Here is a 20,707-nt window from a genome sequence, read left to right as displayed (position 1 = left end):
AAAAAAAAAAGAATTCACGTATTCGGGGTTCCTGGGTGTCTCAGTCAGTGAAGCATCTGCCTTTGGCTCAGGTCATGATCCCAGGGTCCTGGGATCGAGCCCCACATCGGGCTCACTGCTCAGCGAGGTGCCTGCTTCTCCCTCTCCCTCTGCCTGCCTCTCTGCCTACTTGGGCTCTCTCTCTCTCTCTCTCTCTCTCTCTGTCAAATAAATAAATACTTTAAAAAAAAGGATTCATGGGGCGCCTGGGTGGCTCAGATGGTTAAGCGTCTGCCTTCGGCTCGGGTCATGATCCCAGGGTCCTGGGATCGAGCCCCACATCGGGCTCCCTGCTCAGCGGGAAGCCTGCTTCTCTCTCTCCCACTCCCCCTGCTTGTGTTCCCTCTTTCGCTGTGTCTCTCTCTGTCAAAAAATAAATAAAATCTTAAAAAAAAAAAAAAAGGATTCATATATTTGATAGGTTAAAATTTTGAATGTGGTGAACACCAAGTTGTCTCAAATGTTCCTGAAACATGAAATACCAAACGTGTTCAGGTTTCACTTACTATGTAGGTGATAACACTCTGGTTTTGATTCTCTTAGACCATTCTATGCGTCACTCTAAACCTTACTGTGGCTGAAAGTTGTGTACCCATTTGAAGAAGTCAGTTTTCCATCCAGGTTCTAGGGCCTCTTGGCATCCACCAGCAGGGAGCCTGACACCCCAGAACCCTGCCCAGTGGAGGTCTTGCACCGTCCCTCCTTCCTGCCTGCTTTTGGGTTTCGGGCAATGCTGGCTCAGAGTGAACCCCGAGTGGACTTTGCCGTTCTTCAGCGCTGAAGACCTCTGAACTCAACAGGAGTTCATTTAGTCACTGAATGATGACTGAAAGCCTTTCTCACTAGACCTTTGATATTGCTGGGGTCTCCTTGGCATTCCTAGGACTGAGCAGCTACCTGGGCCCCTAGCAGAGCTGACTGGGATCCTCTCCAGAGCTCTGCCTGACCTAGGGTCACTACCCCAGAAGTCAGTCCTCAGGGCTGAGCTGGGTGCCAGGAACGCAGAGCTGCCAGTGACAGTTGGCACATAATGTGCCTCAGCACACACAGCAGCTCCAGCCCTCTCTGGGAAGACTGTGGGGGGTCAGCTGGCAGGAAATATGGGGAAGTTGGGGCGCCTGGGTGGCTCAGTCGTTAAGCATCTGCCTTCAGCTCAGGTCATGATCCCGGAGTCCTGGGATGAGCCCCGCATCGGGCTCCCTGCTCGGCGGGAAGCCTGCTTCTCCCTCTCCCACTCCCCCTGCTTGTGTTCCTGCTGTTGCTATCTCTCTCTCTGTCAAATAAATAAATAAAATCTTAAAAAAAAAAAAAAGGAAATATGGGGAAGAGAAAGAAGGAAACATGACTAGGAAGAGAGAGAACGAAGTTCAGTTCAGAAAGAAGCGTCTCAAGCAGCAGAAATGGGGAAACAAGCCAGGCAGGGCGTCCTGGGGCTGGAGGGGCAGAGCTGGGGTGGGGACGGTTGTGTGGTTTTCTGCAGGAAACTGCTGGGAACAGCTAGGGATGGGTGGGTGGTGTCTGTCAGCTTGTATCCAGTGTAAAATGCCTTGTGATGAAAATCGCTGGCCACACTGTTCAGTCCCAGCGGTGCCCACTCCTCTTGCCTGCGCTGAGATGGAGGGGTTCTGTTTGCCTCTGAGGGGGGAGGCTCCAGCTTGTGAGAGCTGTAATTTGGTGCCACAGATCCTGGAGGCAGGACAGAGTCCAGGGTCTCGGCTACGCGGGGGTTTTCGATGTCCAGGGGCCACACGGAAGCTGCCTGAGGCGGAGGACTGAACTGCGCTTACTCGGGTACTGTGGGGGATGTCGGAGAGGGCCAGGGTGGAGGGTGGCCACCAGAGGGGAAGAAGGGGGGCCGGGAGAGGCGACTCCCGATGGTCACCGTGTGGTCACCTCGCGGCATGGCTGGGGCGCCAGCCTCCCAGGGAGAGATACCCCCCGCTCCCTTCCCCCGGCCCCTGCCCCTGCCCCGCCCCTTGCCCCTACCGGGGCCTCGTTCCCGGCCCCCTGCCCTCTGTCCCATGCCCGGCACCAGAGCCTGCCCCTGACCCCGCCCCCAGCCCCGCCTCACACCGGCCCCAGTCCCCGTCCTGCCCCGCCCCCCGCCCCTACCCTGGCCCTGGCCCAGGCCGCCTGCCCTCTGTCCCCTGTCCAGCACGGAGCCTGCCCCTGACCCCGCCCCCAGCCCCGCCTCACACCGGCCCCCGTCCTGCCCCGCCCCCCGCCCCTACCCTGGCCCTGGCCCAGGCCCCCTGCCCTCTGGCCCTGTCCAGCACGGAGCCTGCCCCTGACCCCGCCTCCAGCCCCGCCTCACACCGGCCCCTGTCCTGCCCCGCCCCCCGCCCCTACCCTGGCCCTGTCCCGGGTCCCCTGCCCTGTGTCCCCTGTCCCCTGTCCGGCACTAGAGCTTGCCCCTGTCCTGCCCCGCCCCCGGCTTCGGCCCCGCCTCACACCGGCCCCTGTCCCCGTCCTGCCCCGCCCCCCGCCCCTACCCTTGTCCCCTGCCGGCACGGATCCTGCCCCTGACCCCGCCCCCAGCCCCGCCTCACACCGGCCCCTGCCCCTGTCCTGCCCCGCCCCCGACCCCTACCCTGGCCCTGTCCCGGGCCCCCTGCCCTCTGTCCCCGGCCCCCAGTCCGGCACAAGAGCCTGCCCCTGTCCTGCCCCGCCCCAAGCTTCGGCCCCGCCCCTACCCCAGCGTGCCGTGCGCGGCGGCGGCGATCCAGGGTTCTGGGGCGGGACTTCCGGCGGCGCCTGCTAGCGTCTTCCGGCCGCGCGCGAGGGTGGTCCGGCCGGCCTCCGGGACATGAAGGTGAGCCCCGCGGTGGCCGGCCGGGGTGGCGTCCGCGCCCCGCGTCTCGGCTCGTGCTCTTCCTCCTCTTCGCACGGCCTCAGTTCCGCGCGGCAAATTGGGCTCGCGGGGGACGCGTGTGAGAGCAGGAGGCGCGGCGCGAGGGAGCGCGGGTGTGAGAGATGGAGTGGTGAGCGTGTGGGGCCTGTGAGAGTGCGGGTGAGAGCGTGGGGGGCCCGCGAGAGAACTGGTGAGAGAGTGGACTGTGAGAGCCAGTTTGTGCAAGACGGTGTGGGAGTAAGGACCTGAGTAGGAGACGAGTGTGACCAACACGCTTAGTGTGACTGAGGGGGGTGTGAGCGTGTGGGGCCCGTGAGAGAGTGTGGGTGAGCGGGTGAGAGCGTGTGGGGCCTGTGAGAGAACTGGTGAGAGAATGTGGGTGTGAGCGTGTGGGGCTGGTGTGAGAGGGAGTGGGTGAGCGGGTGTGAGAGTGTGGGTGAGAGCGTGGGGGGCCCCTGAGAGAGCGGGGGTGAGAGTGTGGGTGAGAGCGTGGGGGGCCCCTGAGAGAGCGGGGGTGAGAATGTGGGTGAGAGCGTGGGGGGCCCCTGAGAGAGCGGGGGTGAGGATGTGGGTGTGAGAATGTGGGTGTGAGCGTGTGGGGCTGGTGTGAGAGGGAGTGGGTGAGCGGGTGTGAGAGTGTGGGTGAGAGCGTGGGGGGCCCCTGAGAGAGCGGGGGTGAGAGTGCGGGTGAGAGCGTGGGGGGCCCCTGAGAGAGCGGGTGTGAGAGTGTGGGTGAGAGCGTGGGGGGCCCCTGAGAGAGCGGGGGTGAGGATGTGGGTGTGAGAATGTGGGTGAGAGCGTGTGGGGCCCCTGAGAGAGCGGGGGTGAGAGTGCGGGTGAGAGCGTGGGGGGCCCCTGAGAGAGCGGGGGTGAGAATGTGGGTGAGAGCGTGTGGGGCCCCTGAGAGAGCGGGGGTGAGGATGTGGGTGTGAGAATGTGGGTGAGAGCGTGGGGGGCCCCTGAGAGTGCGGGTGTGAGAGTGTGGGTGAGAGCGTGTGGGGCCCCTGAGAGAGCGGGGGTGAGAGTGCGGGTGAGAGCGTGGGGGGCCCCTGAGAGAGCGGGGGTGAGAGTGCGGGTGAGAGCGTGGGGGGCCCCTGAGAGAGCGGGTGTGAGAGTGTGGGTGAGAGCGTGGGGGGCCCCTGAGAGAGCGGGGGTGAGGATGTGGGTGTGAGAATGTGGGTGAGAGCGTGGGGGGCCCCTGAGAGAGCGGGTGTGAGAGTGTGGGTGAGAGCGTGTGGGGCCCCTGAGAGAGCGGGGGTGAGGATGTGGGTGTGAGAATGTGGGTGAGAGCGTGTGGGGCCCCTGAGAGTGCGGGTGTGAGAGTGTGGGTGAGAGCGTGTGGGGCCCCTGAGAGAGCGGGGGTGAGAGTGCGGGTGAGAGCGTGGGGGGCCCCTGAGAGAGCGGGGGTGAGAGTGCGGGTGAGAGCGTGGGGGGCCCCTGAGAGAGCGGGTGTGAGAGTGTGGGTGAGAGCGTGGGGGGCCCCTGAGAGAGCGGGGGTGAGGATGTGGGTGTGAGAATGTGGGTGAGAGCGTGTGGGGCCCCTGAGAGAGCGGGTGTGAGAGTGTGGGTGAGAGCGTGGGGGGCCCCTGAGAGTGCGGGTGTGAGAGTGTGGGTGAGAGCGTGGGGGGCCCCTGAGAGAGCGGGGGTGAGGATGTGGGTGTGAGAATGTGGGTGTGAGAGTGTGGGTGAGAGCGTGTGGGGCCCCTGAGAGTGCGGGTGTGAGAGTGTGGGTGAGAGCGTGGGGGGCCCCTGAGAGTGCGGGTGTGAGAGTGTGGGTGAGAGCGTGGGGGGCCCCTGAGAGAGCGGGTGTGAGAGTGTGGGTGAGAGCGTGTGGGGCCCCTGAGAGAGCGGGGGTGAGAATGTGGGTGTGAGAATGTGGGTGAGAGCGTGGGGGGCCCCTGAGAGAGCGGGGGTGAGGATGTGGGTGAGAGCGTGTGGGGCCCCTGAGAGTGCGGGTGTGAGAGTGTGGGTGAGAGCGTGGGGGGCCCCTGAGAGTGCGGGTGTGAGAGTGTGGGTGAGAGCGTGGGGGGCCCCTGAGAGAGCGGGTGTGAGAGTGTGGGTGAGAGCGTGGGGGGCCCCTGAGAGTGCGGGTGTGAGAGTGTGGGTGAGAGCGTGTGGGGCCCCTGAGAGAGCGGGTGTGAGAGAGCGGGGGTGAGAATGTGGGTGTGAGAATGTGGGTGAGAGCGTGGGGGGCCCCTGAGAGAGCGGGGGTGAGAGTGCGGGTGAGAGCGTGTGGGGCCCCTGAGAGTGCGGGTGTGAGAGTGTGGGTGAGAGCGTGTGGGGCCCCTGAGAGTGCGGGTGTGAGAGTGTGGGTGAGAGCGTGGGGGGCCCCTGAGAGAGCGGGTGTGAGAGTGTGGGTGAGAGCGTGGGGGGCCCCTGAGAGTGCGGGTGTGAGAGTGTGGGTGAGAGCGTGTGGGGCCCCTGAGAGAGCGGGTGTGAGAGTGTGGGTGAGAGCGTGTGGGGCCCCTGAGAGTGCGGGTGTGAGAGTGTGGGTGAGAGCGTGTGGGGCCCCTGAGAGTGCGGGTGTGAGAGTGTGGGTGAGAGCGTGTGGGGCCCCTGAGAGAGCGGGTGTGAGAGTGTGGGTGAGAGCGTGTGGGGCCCCTGAGAGTGCGGGTGTGAGAGTGTGGGTGAGAGCGTGGGAGGCCCCTGAGAGAGCGGGTGTGAGAGTGTGGGTGAGAGCGTGTGGGGCTCCTGAGAGTGCGGGTGTGAGAGTGTGGGTGAGAGCGTGGGGGGCCCCTGAGAGAGCGGGGGTGAGAATGTGGGTGAGAGCGTGGGGGGCCCGTGAGAGAGCGGGGGTGAGAGAGCGGGGGTGAGAGTGCGGGTGAGAGCGTGGGGGGCCCCTGAGAGAGCGGGGGTGAGAGTGCGGGTGAGAGCGTGGGGGGCCCGTGAGAGAACTGGTGAGAGAGTGGAGCTGTGAGAGCCAGTTTGTGCAAGACGGTGTGGGAGTAAGGACCTGAGTGAAGACAGTGAGTGTGACCAACACGCTTAGTGTGACTGAGGTGGGTGTGAGCATGTGGGGCTGGTGTGAGAGGGTGTGGGTGAGCAGGTGTGACGTGTGGGGCCTGTGAGAGTGCGGGTGTGACTGTGTGGGGCTAGTGTGAGAATGTGGGTGAGACAGAGAGTGGTGGCCACCCTGTCCCCAGAGGCCAAGCCAGATTGTGGAGCAGGTGGCCCCATGCTCGTTCGGGTGCGCTAGGCCGGATCCCTCTTCATTCGGCCATGTGTCTTGAAAGCTATAGACTTCCCACGATGGAGGGTCACTTGTCAGCCCCTCGCTTCCCACAGAGCTAGGGGACAGTGGGTTGGTGGCAAAACTAGACCTTGAGCCATCTGTGGCATCCCGTGCCCATCGCTGTGTTGCGTTAGTGTAGCACAGTGGCCACGCACTGCAGCTTCACCTCTGAGCAGGATTTACTCCACTTCCTGTGTCCCAGGGCCTGACGTGTAGCACGCGGTCAATAAATGTCACCAGGGCTGCGCTTGTCCTGCCTCTCACGCTGCCTTTCCTTCCCAGAGCGCGCTCACCCCTCACCCAGGAATACAGTTGGTTCCAGGATCTGTGCTCAAAGGCGAGAATGCCTGTGACTGGCCATTACACTTGGTGCGGGAGCAGCCGAACTCTGCTAACCAGAAAGTTGGCTCTTGGTCCAGCAGCGTGTTGGTGACACACTCAGGGCACATCTGTTAGCATTTCTCAAACTGCATATTACTGAATAGTGAGACCAATTTGATGGGTAAAAATCAATTTCCTTTTTTTTTTTTTTTAATTAAGATTTATCCATTTAGAGAGAGCAAGGGAGCACACATGGGGGGAGGGCAGAGGGAAAGAGGCAGACTCCCCACTGAGCACGGAGCCTCCATCTCACGACCCTGACATCATGACCTGAGCCGAAAGCAAGAGTTGAATGCTCAACCCACCGAGCCACCCAGGCGCCCCTAAAAATCAGTTTCTTAAAAATGAAATAGGAAAATGGTCAGTGTATCACAGAGCATGGTTCGCTCTGGTTAGTGGCTTTCACTCGACACATACGGTGCATATGCACACGTGGCGCATGCACACAGGTACTGGGCTATGATACACTCTAACTGTGGGTCTCAAAAAACATTTGAAAGTTACTGCTGTGACTTGCTGTCCTTTGGTCAACACACTGCTGAAACAATCCTCCCAGGAGCTTGGAGCCCCCGGAATAGTGGGGCTCTCAGTTGTTAGAGCAGATCGGAGACCCCTGCCTCCCCAGGTCCCTCTCGGTGACCACAGACATGAAGTGCTCACTACACACCACACTCTGCGGGGGCTGTGCTGCCTAAAGGAGGTCATTGGTGTGTGTGGAAAAAACGGACATGAGAGCAGGGACTCTGCAGAGAGCACGATGGGAGAGTTTGCCCTCAGGCCTCTGGTAGGATGTCCAGGCCCACGGTGCATAGCAGGGAGCCATGGGAGGTGCAGACAAGGGCCCTGCTGCTGCTCAAGCACCCCACATGTCACAGCAGCTCACACACTGTGTCCTCACCACCACATGTCAGGCATTCGGTCTGGAAGGTTCATGGCCAGTCAGGGAGTAGCCCAGCACTCATGAGCAACCCTCTCATGATACCATCATGCCTCATCCCAGGGCTGGCCACTGGGCGCAGTCAGTGGCAGTTTCAGTCCAGGCCTTGAGCTCAGTCTGGCTCTTTCCGTTGCTCTCTCCACTGTGTACAGAGCCTGGCAGGGTCCATCTCCCTTCCCCCAGATGAGCCCCATCTCTGCCCTTTCCCCTTCCTTCCCCATAGTGTGAAATCATAGGTCAAGGGGCGGGTGAGCCATAGGCAGAGGGGTCTCTGCGTGGGTGGGCAGCAGGTGGGGCAGCAGGCCATGGACAGAGGGCGAGAAGGCTACTGGGGCACACCCCAGGCCACTGCGGATTGCTTGAGGACCTCCCTCCCGCTTGGTTTCTCATACCTTCCATCCTGTGTGACCCAGACCTCCACCCTGGAGCTGAGGAGGAGACTGAGGTCATGGAGTGGACCCAGAGGGGCTGGGGTCAAAGGTGGGGGTGCCTGGCAGAGTGGGCCCTCTGTCCCACTCCATGTGGCTCCTGCCAGCAGGTGGGGTTGTCCCTGCATGCACAGCTGTCCTCTCTGCTCTGCAGCCCCTTGTGCGACCATGTTTGTTCAGGTGTCTTTCTGGCCTCCTGGTGGCCAGGCTTCCTAGAGTTAGCCCCTCATAGCTTGGCAGCCGCGATCTCAGCCTGCCCGTGTGAGTTCTGTGCCACCTGCCCTCTGCTGTGACTGAGAGAGCCCAAGTCAGAGCTGTGGTCACGAGATGGGAGGAGGCAGGGGCTGTTGTCCTTGATGATTCTGATGATGCCAGGACGTGTCAGGAGAGGGGCTGCTGGGGAGGGGAGGGGGCAGAGGATGGCAATCTGGGCCTGGGTCTTTGTATCCCTCCCCACAGCCCCTTCAGAGTTGCCCTTGCAGTTGTGTCCCTTCTGTCCTCCCGTGAAGCTCTTGGGCCAGCCTTTTATGCCTCCCTGCCTCCTGGGGAGGGACCTCCAGGGCTCCTCACCTGGGCTTTATTCTCCCATGGCCCCGCACAGGTATGCTGTGGGAGTATCCGGTGCCTCAGTGTGCAGACTTGCTGCTCTGTGAAGGGAAGCAGCTGGAGAGGAGGGTTTTGGAGGAGCTCAAACCAGCTCCTGGCCAGGAGGTCAACAGGGTGGAGGGGATGGAGGGGTGAGCACTGCGGAAGGCCGGACTCCGTCGGCACCTGACGGCGTACCCTGCCTGGCTGGGGCTCTGGTGACCCGATAGCCTGAGGAAAGGCCACATGCCTGCCTGCTGGGCAGGAGGCTAGGCTGGCTCCCCAGGGCCTGTGGGGTCTCCTCTGGCTCTGCCACCAAGTGGTTCCTAAGCTGGTCTGGAGGGGGCAGTCCACTGGGGCCGTGAGTCTGTGGACCAACACACTTGCACACCTTAAAGCCTCATTAAGGACTACAGCCAGCCTGGGCCTGCTTGTTACTCAGCTGCCCTGAGAGTGAAAGACAAGGAGGCAGCATTGCGGGGGGGGGGGGGGGGGGGGGCGGGGGGCAGAACCTAAAAGAGAACTGCAAGCTCATAAAAGTCCAGTGCAGGAAAGCCAGAAAATACAGCTAAAGCCAAAAAGATACAGAATGATCAGCAGTCCAGATAGCCTCCTCATTTACTTTTTAGCATCGCCCTTTCTGTACTTTTCTCTGTAGGTGTGTATACACGTAGGAATTCTTAAATAAAGCTGGGATCCTTTTGCATGTGTGCACTTTGTCCCATTTGCACTGACCAGTGCACTGTGAGCATCACAGGGCCTGTCCATACGCCAGCATGTGGAAATGTGTGTTATTCTGTTTAAACAGTGCTGTGATGAACCTCCTCATGGGTTCTCCACATAAGTGCAGAAGTCCCCCAAAGTGTAATTTGTGAAAGGAAACACGTGTTGGAAAGTATACTTATGACTAGATTGTCATCCAAAAGATTTTCGCAAATTGAATTCCCAGGAACAGCTCGCGAGAATTGTTGCTGTCCCAAGTCCACACCGTTAGCATCGTACCCTGTAGTCCTCACCAACACTGCGTGTCTACTTTAATTGCTAGTGAAGCTGAGGTGCTGTTTCTGGGGCTTAAGGCATCTCTGTGTATTCCAGAGGATCTCTGTGTATTCCAGGGCGCCTCTGTGTATTCCAGGGGATCTCTGTATATTCTAGGGCATCTCTGCCTATTCCAGGAGATCTCTGCATATTCCAGGGGATCTCTGCGTGTTCCAGGGCATTTCTGCGTACTCCAGGGTGCCTCTGTATATTCCAGGGGATCTCTGTGTATTCCAGGGTGTCTCTGTGTATTCCAGGGGATCTCTGCATCTTCCAGGGTGTCTCTGAGTATTCCAGAAGATTTCTGCATATTCCAGGGCGTCTATGCCTGTTCCAGGGGATCGCTGTGTATTCCGGAGGATCTCTGTGTATTCCAGGGGATCTCTGCTTTTTCCAGGGCATCTCTGCGTATTCCAGGGGATCTCTGTGTATTCCAAGGCGTCTCTGCCTATTCCAGGGGATCGCTGTGTATTCCAGGGTGTCTCTGCGTATTCCAGGGGATCTCTGTGTATTCCAGGGGAGCTCTGCGTATTCCGGGGCAGCTCTGCGTATTCTAGGGGAGCTCTGCGTATTCCAGGGTGCCTCTGCGTACTCCAGGGGATCTGTGTGTATTCCAAGGCGTCTCTGCCTATTCCAGGTGATCTCTGCGCATTCCAGGGTGTCTCTGCATATTCCAGGGGATCTCTGCATATTCCAAGGGATCTCTGCATATTCCAAGGCGTCTCTGCTTATTCCAGGGGATCTCTGCGCATTCCAGGGTGTCTCTGCATATTCCAGGGCATCTCTGCGTATTCCAGGGGATCTCTCCATATTCCAGGGCATCTCTGTATATTCCAGGTGATCTCTGTGTATTCCAGAGTATCTCTTTGTATTCCAGGGGATCTCTGCATATTCCAGGGCGCCTCTGCGTGTTCCAGGACATCTCTGTGTATTCCAGGGGATCTCTGTGTATTCCAGGGGATCTCTATGTATTCCAGGGGATCTCTGTGTATTCCAGGGCGCCTCTGCGTATTCCAGGGCGTCTCTGTGTATTCCAGGGTGTTTCTGCCTATTCCAGGGGATCTCTGTGTATTCCAGGGGATCTCTGTGTATTCCAGGGCACCTCTGCGTATTCCAGGGGATCTCTGCGTATTCCAGGGCACCTCTGCGTATTCCAGGGGATCTCTGCGTATTCCAGGGCATCTCTGAGTGTTCCAGGGGATCTCTGCATATTCCAGGGCGTCTTTGCGTATTCCAGGCGATCTCTGTGTATTCCGGGGGATCTCTGTGTATTTCGGGGTGTCTCTGTGTACTCCAGGGCATCTCTGTGTATTACAGGCATCTCTGTATCTTGGGCGTGTATAACGTGGGGTACTTCTGCGTTGTGGGATATCTCTATGTTACAATGTGTCTGTATTACACAGTATCTCTATTATGGGGTATCTGTATTATGGGGTATGCCTGGCTTTACAGGGTATCTGTGATAGCATGTCTGTATGCGGCAGCTGTGTGTTAGGGAGTTTGGGGTTTTGTGTACTAAGGTATGACTACACCTCTTCATTTCCTATATTTTCGTAGTGGGGCATTTTTTATTGGAGCCTCTTATTCTTTTTTTTTTTTTTTTTTAAAGATTTTATTTGACAGAGAGAGACACAGCGAGAGAGGGGACACAAGCAGGGGGAGTGGGAGAGGGAGAAGCAGGCTTCCTGCTGAGCAGGGAGCCCGATGCGGGGCTCGATCCCAGGACCCTGGGACCATGACCCGAGCCGAAGGCAGACGCTTAACGACTGAGCCCCCCAGGCGCCCCTGGAGCTTCTTATTCTTGATTTGTAAAAGTTCTTTGCTTATTATGGATAGATAATGGGTAGGAATGCTTTGTGAAGTACGTTCTAATTTTTTTCTGGTTTATTATTTCTTTAAATTTGCTTTTTTGTTTCCTAAATGAAAGTGTCACTTTTTTTTTTTTTTAAGATTTTATTTATTTAGGGGCACCTGGGTGGCTTAGTCGTTAAGCGTCTGCCTTCAGCTCAGGTCACGATCCCAGGGTCCTGGGATGGAGCCCTGCATTGGGCTCCCTGCTCAGCGGGAAGACTACTTCTCCTTCTCCCACTCTCCCTGCTTGTGTTCCCTCTCTCGCTGTCTCTCTCTCTGTCAAATAGATAAAATCTTTAAAAAAAAAAAGATTTTATTTATTTATTTGACGGAGAGCACAAACAGGGGGAACAGCAGGCAGAGGGAGAGGTAGAATCGGGCTCCTCCGCCCCCCCTCCCCGAGCAGGGAGCCCGATGCGGGGTTGGATCCCAGGACCCCGGGATCGTGACCTGAGCCGAAGGCAGCCGCTTAACCAACTGAGCCACCCAGGTGCCCCTAGTTTGTGGGGTTTTTTTAAGATTTTATTAATTTATTTGAGAGAGAGAGCGTACAAGCGGGGGTGAGGGGCAGAGGGAGAGGGACAAGCAGACTCCCCACCGAGGAGAGAGCCCAACGTGGGGCTCGATTCCAGGACCCTGAGACCATGACCTGAGCCGACGGCAGACGCTTCACCAACTGAGCCACCCAGGCGCCCCTGAAGTGTCACGTTTCTATATAATGAATTCCGTTGGCCTGTTCTTCCCTAACTTCCACACTGCTGACGTACTTGGAAAGGCCTTCTCTGCCCTGAGTTTTCAGAAGCAGGCACCCATATTTTCTTCTAGGCCTTTCCATGGCGCTGCTGTTTTACACTTAAGCCCTCCAGTAGCCTGGATTTCTTTGGGTTGGTGGGGGGCAGCCACCGTTTCCCTAGATGGCACCCGTGGTCAGGGCAGCCCTGAGGCAGTGGGGAAGGCTTTCTGACCAGCAGCAGGGAGGCCCCTTTCTGGGCATCTGAGGAACGAGGGGCCCAGCAGTGCCGGAGGCTAGTCAGGCCACTAGGGCTGGCCCAGGGTAGGGCTCTGTCCTGGGGCCAGTGCCCAGGCAGTGCCATGAGGACCCAGGCCCTATGAGGTGCTCCATTTGGCAGAGGGGACACCCCACACTGCTGGTGGTCATGTGTGCTCTGCTCTCTCTACAGCCCCCTGGCCCCCGAGGTTGGACTGCACTGTGATACTCCCACCATGAGGACGCTGCTCAGCACGCTCTGGCTTGCTCTGGCCTGCAGCTCTGTTCATACTACTCTGTCAAAGTCAGATGCCAAAAAGGCCGCCTCGAAGACCCTGCTGGAGAAGGTAGGGGTGTTCTGGGGGTTGGCCTCTTCCTGCCCCTGGAGTCGCGTGCCGAGGCCTGGGATGCAGCGCTCTGTGAGCCGGGAGGCTGGGGCCTTGGCCTCCTCGGGCAGCTGGCCAGTATTGCCCGGGGCTTTGGCCAATGGCCTGAGAGGGAGCAGCTTCTGGAGAAGGGGCTGAGGGTGTGCCCACCCCCACTGGCCCAGATTTCGGCCCTCACCCCGCCTCTGCTTCTTCCCATGGCCATACTCTTGTCCTGCCTTGCAGAGTTCTATGATCTTAGCGGCGGTCAGTGGATCAGACAAGAGACATGCCATGCCTTTGCGCCATTTTTCTGGGATGGGAGAGTGAGTCCTCAGGGACTGTCAGCTCCTCAAGGGTGGACCTTTCCCTGTGGTCTCCGGTCAGCGGCACTGTGTTGATCCCACGACACAGTGCCTGGATGATCAGAGCACCGTTGCTGTTCCTCGGGGTCCGTGTCCTGCCTGTGGACAGCAGGCCTTGACCATTTTGTCCTGTTGCTTTTATTTCAGACTCAGTTTTCAGAGAAGCCTGTCCAAGACCGGGGTCTGGTGGTGATGGACCTTAGGGCTGAGGATGTGGTTCTGGAGCATCGTAGCTACTGCTCAGCAAAGGCGCGGGAGAGGCACTTCGCTGGGGACGTCCTGGGCTACGTCACTCCAGTAAGCCAGGCCCCAGGGCAGATAGCGAGGTCCCGAGGGCAAGGTGGCCACTGGGGTCCTCACCTCCCAGGGTTGCTGCCGTGCAGGTACATGGGGAGAGAGGCCTCCCAAAGAAGTGACAGCCATCTCAAGGGTTTTCTGGGGGCTTGTCCCACGTGGCCCAGGTGGTCCTGTGGTGTCTCTAGGGCCCTCTGTCCACAGCTGCAAGTGCACTCATCTGTTCTCCATTTTCTGCCAGTGGAACAGCCATGGCTATGATGTTGCAAAGGTCTTCGGGAGCAAGTTCACGCACATCTCGCCCGTGTGGCTACAACTGAAGCGGCGGGGTCGGGAGATGTTCGAGGTCACAGGCCTTCACGACGTGGACCAAGGTTCTCATGTTGCTGCTCATCTGTGCTCGTCCTGAGGGCCCAGAAGGGTGTGAGTGCATGTCTGCATGTGTGTGAGTGTGAGGGTGTGGCTCTGTATGTCTGGGGGTGTGTGTGTAGCTGAGTGTGTGTGCACGAGGTGAGACTGTCTGGCATTGGCCCAAACCCTGTCCCTTTGGCAGTTTGTACACAGGGTCCAGGGAGGAGGTGTCCAGGAGGGCCTGGCTATCTTGGCAGCCACCTCTGTGAGCACGCATCCAAGTTCACATAGCCGTCCCCCTTTGGGGTTTGGAGAGAGGGTGTGTTAGCTGGTTGTGGTGTTCTGAGACCCAAAGCCATCCCTCGATGCTGGGAGGGCATGTCAGAGGACACAGGCTGGGCAGCACTGGGACCTGGCCCTCAGGCACCCTTTAGCTCCAAGAAACAGTCCTAGCCGCCTTGGAGGCTACTTTTCTCTAGATGTGGCCAATGCCACCACTTTCTCCCCAGTGACCCAGAGGTCTGACCTGCCCTGGCTGCTCTGCAGGGGGAGGAAGAGAAGGAGGGGGCTGGACCCACAGATTCTCTCTTGCTGCCTCCCCTCTGCATGTCCATTGCAGGGGCCCCGGCATTTTCTTCCTTGGGGGTGGGCTGGGTCTTCATGTGTCCCTGCATCGACTGTCCTCTCCTTGTCCCACAGGGTGGTTGCGGGCAGTCAGGAAGCAGGCCAAGGGTTTACGTATTGGTAAGTCCACTGGGCCTGGACTGTCAGGGCACTCAGCCCTTAAGCCACACGCTGTGAGGTAGAGGCCCTGGCAGGACCGGGCTGAGAGTGATGCCGGCCCTACCTGCCCAGTCCTGGAGCTCACAGCTGGCAAGGGTGCTCCCAAAGTACAGTGGGATTAGCAGGGGCTGGGGATTGGAGCAAGGGGACAGGTGACGGCTGAACAGGAGGAGCCCTGGGGGGTGGGGCCAGCTGGAGACCAATCAGGGTGGAAGACGGTCCGGCGGGAGCCAGGCGTGAGCAGCGGGCACCCAGAAACTTGGTGTGTGAGGGGGAAAGAGGTCGGCATTACCCAGCGCCCCTCCCTTACCAGGCCACGTGGGCACTCAGCTATGTGGTCACTCTGCTGTGGTGGCGAAGGGCTGCCCTGAGGGCGGGGCCAAGTACAGAGGGGTCACAATCCCTGTGTGGGTCTATTCCCCAAGTGCCCCGACTCCTGTTTGAGGACTGGACTCATGAGGACTTCCGGAATGTCTTGGACAGCGAGGACGAGATAGAAGAGCTTGGCAAGACCATGGTCCAGGTGGCCAAGGTGAGGCCTGGCACTGCATGGGGTCAGCCCAGGCTGCCCTAGGCTCCCTCTTGACCACAGAGGTCCTCTGGGCTGGGAGGCTTCCCTTGGGCGATACCCGGCTGCCCACTGCCTTCCTGGCCCTTCAGGCCCCCAGGGGTTGGGGTTGGAGAGGCACACAAGTGGACAGGACACAAGAGGCCCAGCCCCTCTGCTCCTGGCTCCTCTGGGGACCTCCACACTGCGCCCTTCAAAGAGGGGCTTTGGGGCCTGCCGTGACCTCACTGTGTGGGTGGCGGTGGCTGGCTCTCGGTAGCCTTCCCACCCACCCCTCCGGGCTCATCAGACCCTCTCTGTCTGCCCTGTGCCTTTCAGAGCCAGCACTTTGACGGCTTCGTGGTGGAGGTCTGGAGCCAGCTGCTGAGCCAGAAGCACGTGTGAGTGGGCTCTGTGCTCTTCCTGTCCCCCTGGCGTCCTGGAGGAGGGTGGAGGAAGGACTGAGGGAGGGCCATCGCGGGGAGGGCCTTCTTCCCATGGTCTACACCCAGGGGCAGGGATGGCCCCAGAAGCAGCCGAGGGCCAGCGTCCGGCTCTGGCCGCACTGTTGCTTTGCCCGCCCGGACGCCTGCGTGGATGGTGAAGGGAGTGTGATAAGCATCCCCCAGGAGTGTGCTGGGGGAGACTGGCCCACGTGGTGACGGCAGGGTCAGGCTTGGACATGAGCAGGAGCCCCTCTGCTGAGAAGAGGTCCGCTGATGCCAGCCACCAAGTCATCTAGGACATGAGTCAGCTGCCCAGGCCCGCAGGCTCTGTGTGCTCCCCTCGCGGTGGCACCCACCCTGCCTGTGACCAGAGGGACCAGGCGGGGCGGGAGTGGTCACGTGTTGCCTGTAGCAACCACCACCCACTTCCATCAGGGACATGGGGGTCAGCCCCACAAAGGGCCGAGGGAGTCCCGAGCTGTGCTGCGCAGGGTGTCTTGGATGTTCGCGTGGCAGAGTGCTGGGGTAGCCCACACGGTGCCGGGGACAGCAGAAGCCATCAGCCAGCCACCGCTGGCTCTGGAACATCCCCTCCCTTTTCTGCCTGAAGGAGTCCCAGCTCAAAGCCTGAGTCTGTCCGTCCTCCCCCCGCGCCCCCGCTTCTCCATGCCTGCCTGCCCTAGCAGGGAGCACTGGGCTAGGGCTGTCCCCAGGGCGGCCCCCCTTCTGTCCTCCTGCAGCTGCAGGCCATTCTCTGCCCGCTCAGAGGCGGTGTCCAAGTGCAGGTGGAAGGCATGCTGTTGGCTCTCGTCTGTGCCTGGAGCCAGGCATGCCTGGGGGCTCCTTGCCCAGGGTTGGAGGGGCAGGCCTGTCTGGGCAGCTGTGGTTCCCACTGCACTTGGGCCCAAGCCCCTAGCCCTAGGAGGGCCATGAGGCCCAGTTTGGGCGGGGAGGATGGGTAGAGATAGTGCGAGCCAAGTTGAGGGGCTTCCTGTGTTTATCGGGAGCTGGCACAGGGCCACTGTGCCTGGGGTCCTGGCTCTCAGCCAAGAGACCCTCCTCACCTCTCCTCCCAGGCAACAGCCCTGACAAGGTGACCGTCCAGCACCTTTTGGAGGCGGAGCTGGAGACCTTCCCCTGCACCTTCTCACCAGGCAGCTTCATTCTGCCCCGGCTCGCTGCAGGGGGTGGGCGCCTACCTGAGCCGCAGCCAGGATGTAGCAGGCCCGTGATGAGGGTGCGGCCAGCAGGGCAGTCGGGGGCCAGGTGGAGTGGGGCGGAGAGCAGCCAGGATGACAGATGGCTCTGGGCACATCGCCACCTGGGAGCCATCTCCCAGGATGGAATGGGCCTGGCGGCAGCGAGGCACAATGCAAACATTTCACAAGGCCGTCCCCCCCTGTCACCCTCACTGGGGCGTCTGACAAGGTGTCCGAGGGCACTGTTCCTTCTCCAGAGGCCAGCCTGGAAAGGCCATTGTCGGCAGATGCTGTGGGGCACACGGCCTGCGTGGTGTGGGGGCACGGCGGCACAGCGTCGGCTTGACGCCCTGGACGCGGGCCCCCCGGGCCTCCCTCCCACAGAGGTCCTCTGGGGAGGAGCAGGTGGTCCGAGCAGTTGCAGCAGGCGGGGATGGTGCCCAGCTCCAGTGAGTGGCCCGGTCCCCTCCACACGTGCGCAGGGCACACAGGTGACCCCAGGTTCCCAGCTGGTGGGTGCTGCCCCAGGGGCACAAAACCACCCTTCCCTTCTCACAAAGACGCAGTCCTGGGGCCGTCCAGAGAGCCAGGACAGCCGGTGCCGCGGGTGCTGCAGACGGATAGGGGCGTGTGCTCTCCAAGGGCTTGACCGGAGCCCAGGCTGCCTCCTTGCAGGAGAGACTCCGCGCGCCAGGGCTCACTCCTGCTGAGCCGCGCTCCAGCAGTCAGTGCCCAGCCTACCCTCGTCGAGACAGCCGGGGCCGCACCCTTCCTCTGCACACTTGTGTGGAGTGGGGCCTGGAGGTGGGCACTGGGCCCCATGCCCTGGCCGTGCAAGGGTAGCCAGGACAGCCCTACCATCCCTGCTGGTGAGAATCCCAGTGCCTTAGCCCCTCTGATCTGCACTGTGTGTGAGGGGTGGACTCACTGGGCTCTGCAGACTGGGCCCAGGCCAGACTGAACACAGAGCGCAGCTTAGCCACCTGCAGGGCTCCTGGGCACCTGTCACTTGGTGGTCCTCGCTGTGTGGCATGAGGGGGATGGGGTGCCTGGAGCCGGCTTAGTCTCCATTCCACTGGGTGTACCTGCCATGCCTCTAGGGCCAGAGGAGTCCATGACTCCAGCTTCCTCTCTGTCCCCCACCTGGTGGCCCACTTCCTGTTGAGACATGCCCGTGCACAAGTGGGGAGTCACGCCTGATGCCCACCCACAGGTGTCCCTTCTGTGTGTCCCAGGGCGGAGGATGCCCCCCTGCCTAGGACTGAGACAGACGGCTGTATCTGGGTATCTTCCAGGCTGGGGGTGGCCACAGGAGGGGGCTGGGTAGTTGAGGCCAGTGCTTTGGGGTACCAGGCTAGGACTCCCCCACAGCACAAGGCCTAGTTGGTGGAGCTATCCTCACTATTCTGGTCCTGGGGCATCTCTCAGGTGCTGTGTGGCACCCAGTAGGCCAGGTGGTGTTTCGTGGCCTGGGCTGACCCAGCCACCAGCAGGTCAGCATGCTGGGCACATATAGGTCCTTCCCCACCCCCTGGGCAGGCTGTGTGTCTGGGAGAGTCCAGAGGTGATGGGGTGCTGCCCAGATGCCCCTTTGTTCCCCATGCCATTCTCAGTGACCCTGAGCGAGGAAGGACAGGGACCAGCCAAGTTCTGAGCAGGCCCAGTTTGGGTGGAGGGTGACCCCTGCAGGACCTGCTGGGCTGCCCTGGTGCTCAAGCGTTTACATGGCGCAGGGCCACACTGGAGCCGTCCAGGGCACAAGGTGCACATGAAGGGGCGCCTGCCCTGTAGTGGGTCTGGGTCAGGCCTCTCGACTTCCTGTTCTTGATCTCCTGGTTCTTTGCAGGGGCCTCATCCACATGCTCACCCACCTGGCTGAGGCCCTGCACCAGGCCCGGCTGCTGGCCATCCTGGTCATCCCACCGGCTGTCACTCCTGGGTAAGTTCCTTGCTCGCTGGGGGCGGGCAGCTCCGTCCCAGTCAGTAGCAACCCTGGGTCGGTAGACGCCGTGGGAGCTGGGGCTGGGGATCCATGTCAGCCACGGCGGCGTGTCCTCACACATCAGCAGCGGAAGGCTGCACCCTTCCAGCCGAGCGCTGGAAGATGTTAGGAGTTCCTCAGTTTGAGGGCCTGCATCTTTTAGACATTTCCACTCACTCTCAGGTGTAGCCCTGGAGCTTCACCACAACACAGAGCTTTAGGGAATCCACACCTGCCGCATCTGTGGGAGGTCCAGGCTGTGTGGTCACACCCCCTCCTTCCCCGGCCTGGCTGCTCACCCTCCCCAGCCCAGTGAGGCAGCCCTTCTGGAACCCAGGGCACAGGGAGGACGAGCAGCCCAGGCCCTAGTTGTTGGAACCATGTCCCCTCTGCCCAGGGTGTCACCCAGTGCCGGGCACCATGGATGCTCCAGATCTGTCGGGACCAGGGGCAGACCCAAGGTCAGATGGCAGGGCTTTGTTGGGGAGGCGGCTACAGAGGTCTGGGTGGGACCAACTGGGGGCTCTGCTTGGCCTTTGCCAGCCCAGCCCCTTGGCCCACAGGTGCACACTGGGCTCCCACCTGCTGCCCTGGGACGAAGCAACTGGCCCACCCTGTCGAGTGGCAGCAGGATGGGTGGGCCTCTGGGGCCTGTGATGTCCAGCTGTGGTTCCCAGGCTGACGGGCTCACAGAAGCACCAGTTGGCCCACGGAGCCTGGCGTGCCACCAGAGGCTATGGGCTGTGCTCCCCCATGCCCTTTGCATTACCTGGGCATCAGCCTGCTATCTGAGTTTTCTCCCCACACTGTCAAGGTTCTCAGTCCACTGTGGGTGGGGAGGGTCCCACAGGCCAACACCTCCCTCCTGGAGCAGGGCAGGTGCTGCTCGACCCAGGAGGGAGCCCACCCAGAGCCCCACCTGTCTGTCCTTCATCCCACACACACGGATGTATGTGTGCACGTTGGTGAATGTGTGTGGGGTGCGCATGTGTCCTGAGGCTGGCTCCGTGGGGACCTGTGCTGCTCCCAGGGCGGGGCCTCTCGTGGCTTCCTGAGGTTGGGGCTGGGACTGGGACTGGAAGAGGAGCTTTTCCTCTGGGTAGGCCGGGGCGCGGACCCTCTAGAGCCTGTGGGTTTGGCCACGGTGCTTGGCGCCCATTTCCTCCCAGTTTTTGTGGGTGGCTTGGGGACCGGGGGGTGCTTGGCGGGTTGAGACCCTGTCATCCTTTGTGGTCAGGGTCCGTCTGCGGGATGGCTACAGGAGGTGGCCTCCGTGGAGGTAAGCTGCTCAGAGGAGGGGGCATCCTCAGGCTGAGGCTGGTGCTGCGCAGTCCCACGGCCAGAGGCAGGGCTGGGGCGCCCGCCTGCAGCCCTCTGCACAGAGTCTAGCAGCTTCTGGCGCATGCGTGGGGCGGGGTGCAGAGGGTACGCTGGAGAGTGTGGGAGGGTGTAGGGGCTGGACGCCCTCAGGTCCACCCCGGGCCTGGCCTGGAAGGGCAGGTGGACTGCAGTGGGGTGCATCTGTGCCCAGGGGTTCTTAGCCCGAGCTCCTGGCACCTGGGCAGGACGTAGACGGCCCGCCCCTCACCCTGCAGCCACCAAGGGAGGATGCACCCTCCTCAGGCAGCTGAGGGGGATGTCCAGCAGGGGGGCCATGGCCAGTGTGGTCAGGGCTGGGGTGGGGGCTTCTGGGTGTGATGGGCTGTGGGCACGGCCGGGCCAGCCCCTCCTGGCGACTGGGCTGTGGGCCTGGGCTGTGCTGTCCCAGCTGTCTGCCCGCCCAGTGTTTCCCCCCAGGCTCTGGCTGGCGGTGCCCCACAGGAGCTCAGCTCACTGACGACATTGACCCCCCACACACACTTGCTGACAGCTCCCAACAGACAAGCCCGTAAATGCCTCTTGGTGTTTCCTGCAGCAGGGCGCAGTCGTGCTCCTCACTCACCTCGCCACGGCTGGGGCACAGGGCAATAGCGTGCATGCAATGCCTTTTCTCTGCTGTGGGCCTGTGTCTGGGACTCCTGGCGCAGGCAGCCATGCTGACCTGGA

The 20,707-nt window shown here is 60.9% G+C and overlaps 1 protein-coding gene across 3 annotated transcripts in view; it reads left to right on the top strand.

Annotated features, from left to right (window-relative positions):
* The first annotated feature begins 1,651 nt into the window (after nucleotides 1-1,651).
* CHID1 (chitinase domain containing 1) overlaps nucleotides 1,652-20,707 on the top strand; it is a 30,062-nt gene continuing 11,006 nt past the window's right edge. For 2 of the 3 annotated variants that reach the window (XM_036083729.2, XM_036083730.2), the window contains exons 1-8: nucleotides 2,719-2,851; nucleotides 12,524-12,677; nucleotides 13,208-13,357; nucleotides 13,596-13,728; nucleotides 14,405-14,449; nucleotides 14,914-15,020; nucleotides 15,375-15,436; nucleotides 18,527-18,619. In XM_036083729.2, the coding sequence (XP_035939622.1) occupies nucleotides 12,567-12,677; nucleotides 13,208-13,357; nucleotides 13,596-13,728; nucleotides 14,405-14,449; nucleotides 14,914-15,020; nucleotides 15,375-15,436; nucleotides 18,527-18,619 (701 nt within the window). In that variant the 5' untranslated portion in view covers nucleotides 2,719-2,851; nucleotides 12,524-12,566. Of the gene's footprint in view, nucleotides 1,831-2,718; nucleotides 2,852-12,523; nucleotides 12,678-13,207; nucleotides 13,358-13,595; nucleotides 13,729-14,404; nucleotides 14,450-14,913; nucleotides 15,021-15,374; nucleotides 15,437-18,526; nucleotides 18,620-20,707 lie in introns of those variants that run through there. The other variant, XM_078057580.1, reaches the window with a different exon arrangement.

The sequence above is a fragment of the Halichoerus grypus genome, chromosome 11 (genome assembly GCF_964656455.1).
Source record: "Halichoerus grypus chromosome 11, mHalGry1.hap1.1, whole genome shotgun sequence".
Lineage (NCBI taxonomy): Eukaryota > Metazoa > Chordata > Mammalia > Carnivora > Phocidae > Halichoerus > Halichoerus grypus.
The sequence above is the reverse complement of the archived record's forward strand: the minus strand, read 5'-3'. Positions and strand labels throughout refer to the sequence as shown.